The 6,857-nt window shown below is 42.0% G+C and overlaps 1 protein-coding gene across 2 annotated transcripts in view; it reads right to left on the reverse strand.

The window, feature by feature from the left end:
- Positions 1-6,834, reverse strand: part of SZT2 (SZT2 subunit of KICSTOR complex) — a 49,349-nt gene extending 42,515 nt beyond the window's left edge. For both annotated transcript variants that reach the window (XM_031464965.2, XM_064493659.1), the window contains exon 1: positions 6,728-6,834. In XM_031464965.2, coding sequence (XP_031320825.2) covers positions 6,728-6,754 — 27 coding nt within the window. In that variant the 5' untranslated portion in view covers positions 6,755-6,834. The remainder of the gene's footprint in view (positions 1-6,727) is intronic.
- Positions 6,835-6,857: the final 23 nt, after the last annotated feature.

Raw genomic sequence — 6,857 nt, forward strand, 5'->3', positions numbered from 1 at the left:
AAAGTAATTTTAAAAAAATTTCAAGGATGACTAAGGTAACATGAGAAACCAGTAAGCTGCAGGGTGATTTCCATGTTAGCTAGAGAAATCAGATGTAGTTATCTCCCATCACTTCTAAACACCACCCCCTCAAGAAGTCCCATCAAATTGTACGCTCGTATTACCACACTCCTAAAGACAAAAGGGGTCTTCTGGCAAAGAAGGAAACTGCAGCAATGACTTGACCTCTCTACCTCTGATCCCTGGTCTCAGGATGAGATACCCTCATAAACCAGGCAACTTCTCCCTCAGGACTGACTGAGCTGGTGCGGGTGATATCAGAGACCTCTCTTGTCTATGAATTGACTATGCTGGAGCCTTGCCAAGGTTCTTATCTAAAAACAGAGTGGGTTGGGGCTCAGTATTATCAGGATAGGAAGGATATCCCAGGTCAGCAGCCCTTTCTGTTTATCACTCTATCCCCAGAGCCTGGTGCACTGCCTGGCAATATGATGCTCAATACAATTTTGCTGAATAAGTGAATTCACTGTATGTTTTAAGCAAAGCAAATTCAATATTTAAAACGAATCATAAGCAGTACAACTCTTCTCACAGCAAGGTCATCTTAACACTAGTCTCAATACTATTTTCCTTTTGTTCTTCCTTGGTACAGACTTATTTTTTCAAATGCCAGTCCGTCTCAGTTATGCAAGGAAACATCAAAGAAAGGAGTTTGGGTCCAGACTGAGTCTGAGTTAAAGGAGGGAGAGCACGTGCTCATGAGTCAGCATCATAAGGAGAGTTGGGGACACCTGCTCATTTCATCTTCTAGGATTAAAATCTTGGCAACTCCAGGTTTAATAAAAGAACCTTCCCAGGATTCCCTGCATTGTTGGGTATCTCTGTTAGGCACTCACAAGACAGTCTGTACTTCCTCAGAGCTTCCACCATAGTTCATAATGAAGAATTTGTGTACTTTTTAATGTTGGTTTCCCCTCCAAGTGTAGAAGCTCCAGGGAGGTAGGGACTATCTATACATTGTTATTTATTTATTTATTTATTTTTTTAATACTTAATTTATTCTTTGGGTTTTTATTTGTTTTTGCTTTGGGGGGAGGTAACTAGGTTTATTTATGTACTTATTTATTTTAATGGAGGTACTGGGGATTGAACCCAGGACCTGGTGCATGCTAGGCATGCACTCTACCACTGAGCTATACGCTCCCCCCTATATACTGTTCTTTGCTGTATCCTTAGCAACTAGAATAGTGCCAAGACACGTTAAGGGTTCAAATAATATTTGTTGAATGAATGTAAGAATGAGAGAAATTGCTCTCACAAGCTATATTTATTCTCTTCTGTTTCAAGCTTTGTTCTTGATATCTTACCAGTGTGTTCTAATTTTTCACTCTTATCAACATCTGCTTTTCGTTGTTCAAGAGTTTCCATCCTTCCTCATTTGTGTTTCGGAAAAACTTACCTATTCTATTGTTTGGATTTTTCCTTTGCCTCTATGAAAGTTGTTTTTACCAAGTTTTTTTTTCCACTGGTATGTTCCTTCCTGGTATTAACTTCTTTCCTATAATTCTGGAGTCCAGGAAGTGGGGTTTTGGTATAAATTCTCATAGATTTGTTTTAGAAGGAATTACAGTACTATGGAAAGAAAATGTGATATGACAGCTGAGACTCTGGGCCTGAACTTCAGTTTCCTCCTCTACAAAATACCACCACCTACTCCATGATGTGTGAAAGCACACTGTAAAGCCAAAAGTGCCATATAAATGCACACATCAGCAATAACAAGGTGCTGCTTCTTTGAGTCTGGAGGAAGCCCTGCACAGCCATTCACTTCAGCTTTTTGTGCTCACCCCCATACAGTTGGCACAGTTGGAAATTTCTTCACACTGAGCAAGAATCTGTCTTTTTGATAGTAACGTGACCCATTCTTGAAATCTATTCTCTTGAAAATATCTAACTCACTTTGAGTTTTACCTCCTGAGGCCACACAGGGAAAATGTGACCCTCTGCCAAAGGAGAATCTATCAAACATCTGGTGATGGCTTGAGTCTTTGCTTCTCCATAATAAACATCCCCAGGTTCCTGAAGTGTGTATCGAGCAGCATGGTTTCAAGTTTCCTCACTATTTTATATCTTTGATCATGTGCCTATGAATGAACTCTGGCTGGTCTACTTTTCAACATAAAATGTGGGGGCCAGAATGTAACACAGTACCCAGGTGAGGTCACAGACTCTGAAGTCTCTTAGAGTCTATGCTGGGGAAAGCTTTACCATGCTACTGACCTGAGAAGCCTCTATGACTTTCTCGCTTGTGCTGCTGTTAAAACACATGCCCCATTCTGTCCTCATGCAGCTGGTGTTTTTGGACACATACAATTATTCAATTAGTCCTATTATATTGGATAAATTCAGTCTATTATTCTATTGTGAAGCTTAGACTGCTGTTTCATCTTCTAGTAAATCTCTTTCCAGCTTAATTTCCCTGATAATTTGATCAGGATGCCATCAAGTCCAAAGAGGACAAAGCAAGGTGAGCATGCATTCATTCATCAGTCAACAAAGTTATGGAGAGCCTGTTACATGCTAGCATTGGGCTAGGTCCTAAGGATACAAGGGAAAGCAAAAATTGGCATCCTCTGCTCACACAAAATTTACCCTAGAATGGAGAAAAAAATTAAGCAAATGCTCACTCTAATTACTATACCATTATAAACTGTGACAGCGTGCCAAAGGGTAAGAATGTGGCTTTATGATAGTATGTAACAAAGTAACCAGACTCAGGCTAGGGCCTGAAGAGAAAGCGACACTCAAGGTTGAGCAGGTATTGCTAAAGTGGGGAGGGAAAGGGGGATACACCAGATGGAGGGTACAGACAAACACTGTGCTATTAGGAAAGCGTCTTCAGACTATGAGTTAGCAGGCTGCTAATTCTACTACTCTGCAGCTTCCAATTCTCTACTTTGTCTTAAAGGTTATTTTGAATGATGGACTGACTCTTCGAGACCAAACTGAAGTCTAGTTCATCAATCAGTTCTTACAGAATTCACTCTCTTGAAACCAAGAACATTTCCTAACTTGAGCTTTCTCGCAGCATTCCCCCTCATACGTGATCCTTCAAAGTCAACAACTACGTTTTCAAAACATCACCCTCTAAGTTTTCTTCACATTTAAGATGTAATTTATCAGAACCAAAAGACTGGAGAATTAATTTAACCAACTAGAATGGTATTTTTCAAAGTGCAAGCCAAGGACCAGCTGTATCAGAATCACCCAAAGTGTTTGTTAAAATGCAGATTTCTGCCCCCCTCTCCCACCCCATTGGGAGGCCAACTGAATAGGAGTTGAGGGCTCAGGAATCTACATTTAACAAGCTCCCCCAAGTGATTCCTCCACTTTACTGCTTGAGAATTCCTGAATGAGTTGTGCTCTCACAGCACCCACCCTCATAGTCCCTAATACTTAATCCTCCTGGGTCTGAAGTGCTTTGGAGTGGTCTGGCAAAGAGAAAGCAGGGCTTTGAAGTCAGAGACCTGGACTCAAATCTGGTTCTAATTCTTGCTATCCAGGTAAACTTGGAGAAGTTAGTTTTCCCAGGTCTCAGTTTTTCCATCGATAACACATAGATAATATCTGCTTCATAAGGATGTTGTTGTAATTCATCAGGAGAGTTAGGTCAATGATAGAGGAAGCCTATCATTCTTTGGAACATTGATTGAGGCCTACATACCATTGATAACAAGATGAATAAAACATCACCAGGCACTGTGCTGCATACCCTGTATACCAGGATGAAGGAACATTGTCCGTCTCATTAATTTGTTGTTTGTTGCTCCTGTCCCTTGGTGGCTAAGGTATAAATTATTTTTGGAGCCTCTCCCAACCCCTGTGCTATTTTCTGATAACAGAGTCCCACCAAACAATGCAGTTTCCAACCACCCCCCCTGGACCACTGCACTTATGTCCAAGTCCTGACCCCTGAGCGTGGCTTCAACCTGAATCATCTTTGCCAGCCTTATCTCTCACCCATCTCCCCCTGAGCTCGAGCGCCTAGGATCAAACACTGGTTCTGCCACTTGTTAGTATAAGGCCCCGGTGAAGTTACTTCAACTCTCTGAGCCTTCGTTTCTTCATCTGTGAAACAGGGATAGTAACAGTACCTATTTCATGGGGATTTTTTGAGTATTAGATGATACTTAGGGCACTCCATGTTAGCGATGCCCACTGTCACTGCGCCCACACTAGCAGCTGTTTCCTCTCAGCTCCTTGACAGCTCTGAGCTCCTTCTCACCTCTGGATTTTCACTACTCCCCCTGCCTGTAATACACTCTGCCTCTTCTCACAGCCACCTTCTACTCGTGAGAAGGCTTTCTGATCCACCCCTCACCCCACCACTTAACAAGGTAGGTTAAGAACACCTGCTAAACACCCGCTCACTCTACTTTTCCTCTGAGGCACTTATTACCATAATTCAATGTTTGTTCATGCTATTAAAATAGGGGATGTGTCTGACACTGCTCCGTGTCCACCCTGATACTTAGCACAATTCTGAGTCCATAGCAGCATGCATGAAATAACTTAAGTATCTGAGGAATTAATGACTTCTTAAATCCAACTATGCCCAGTCTTTCTCTCTTGGGATTGCAATAACCTCTAACAGTCAGTCACTTTTCTCCCCAGGGGCGGAACTCTTCACTCCCTGTATCTTCTGAGATAAAATTTCCAGAAATGTAAATCAAGAACTAAACAAATGAACTTTTGGCCAAGTGACACTTCCAGGAGTATGTGTCTTGACTCCAAGTTACTTTAGGTTTGCTCTGTTTAATATAGTAGCCACTACCATACGGGGCTACCGAGCCTTTGAGATGTTGCTAGTCCATAGTGAGATGTGCTGAGTGGGGGATGGTATAGCTCAGTGGTAGAGCATGTGCATAGCATGCATGAGGTCCTGAGTTCAATCCCCAGTACCTCCATTAAATAAATAAATAAACCTAATTCCTAATTACCTCCCCTTCAAAAAATAAAAAAAGAATTGCTTAAAAAGAAAAAAGACTAAAATAAAAAAGGATACCAAAAACAAAGTGAGATATGCTGTAAATGTAAAATACACTCTGGGTTTTAAAGACTTGGTACCAAAAAAAGAATGTTAAATATCTTATAATTTGTAATATTTCTTACATGTTGAAGTATTTTGGAAATATGGGGTTAAATAAAACATATTATTAAAATTAATTTTACCTGTTTCTTCTTACCTTTTTAAATGTGGCTGCTAGAAAACTTACACATACGGCTTGCATTAGATTTCTATTGGACAATGCTGTTTCAGACTATCTGCCTAAAAGGTATGTTGTATTTCACCACAACATCCCTCCATTTCTTCTCATTTTAATCTGTAACAAAACATACTCTAAATTCCTTCATAGGTTTATCTCGGTATTGACACTTCTGATGAATGGGATACTCCACCACCACTGTGAACACGTCTGGTTCTTTTAAATGGGATAGCTTCCTAAAACCACATTTAATTCTGAGTCTTACTACACCAAATCCCAAGGAACCGGAGATTTACCATCTGGTGGCTCCTTTATTATTTACACTGCAAACACTATGGCTAAGAACACAAGATCTGCAGCAGACCACCTGTTTTGGAGTCCTGGCTCTACTACTTAATAGCTGTGTAACTTTGTTACTCTTAGTATCTCTGTGCCTCAGCTTCCTCAACTCAAAAAGGGGGATGATAATACTGTCTATTTGGTAGGGTTGAGAGAATTAATTGATGTTGGTAAAGTGCTAAGATGGTATGTAGCACACAGTAGGCATTCAATAAGTAACGACGACTTGTGTCATTATACACATCTCACCCTTCCCACCTACTCATATATTCTCTTGCATTTCTGTGCACCTCTCCTAGTGACACTGTTCTTTCCAAATCTGAGATTTTACATTCCAGTCTTCTAACTCCAAAACTCTGCTGCTCAGCTGACAGCAGCACTTTGGTAAGGTACTTAATTTCTCTCACTTTTCAGCTTTTCTGTAAATAAGAGTGGATATTGCTACCTAACTTGAGTAAGTTTGAGTAACACAATATATGTAAGTTCCTTGCATGGTCCTTAGCACCTAATGGATACTTCATATGCATTTTCTGATTTAGAACATGGGATCCTCACAATACACCATAAGATAGATATTTTATGAAGAAGGAAACAGGATCTGGGAAGTCAAGACTCGCCCAAAGTGGCAGAGAGCTACATGGCAGCTCCAATATTATTGGAAAGAAGTTTTACTCCGAGCCAATTGTTTGAAACCGAAGTCACGAAACCGAAGCTGCTTTCCAAAGGCATGAGAACTAGAACTAAATTAATTCATGCTGTTTCTGGCATTCGAATGTTTGAAGAAATGCAGAAACCGGCGAAGTATGTCTAAAAAGCCGTGTTGCACTGAAACTGCAACAGAAAATCATGATATAGATTTTGTTAATATCATTATGAGGTCAAAGAAGCCGAGAGCCCTAGAGTCAGCGACGTGGATGAAATTTCAGCAAACAAAATGAGTGACGAGTTTCTCCTCTAGCCCCCAGAGAAACGCGCGGACCCCGGGGTGAGGAGATGCAATTGTCGGGCCTTCGGGGCTGGCCGGGCCGCCCCCGGACCCGGAGGAGGCCTCGGCCGCGCCCGGCCGCCGGACCCTCCCCCTCTGATCTCGGGGCCCAGCGCTGCGCCCGCCCGCCCCTCACCTCTGGCTCCGGGCGCTCCGAGGCCATCACACAGCCCTCCTGCGCCGGCCCGGGCCAGAGAAGCTGTTCCGCTGGTGACCCCTGACCCGGGTTCCTCGCTCCCAGAAGGAACCGGAAGCGAGTGGGAGGG

Source organism: Camelus dromedarius, chromosome 14 (assembly GCF_036321535.1).
Source record: "Camelus dromedarius isolate mCamDro1 chromosome 14, mCamDro1.pat, whole genome shotgun sequence".
Lineage (NCBI taxonomy): Eukaryota > Metazoa > Chordata > Mammalia > Artiodactyla > Camelidae > Camelus > Camelus dromedarius.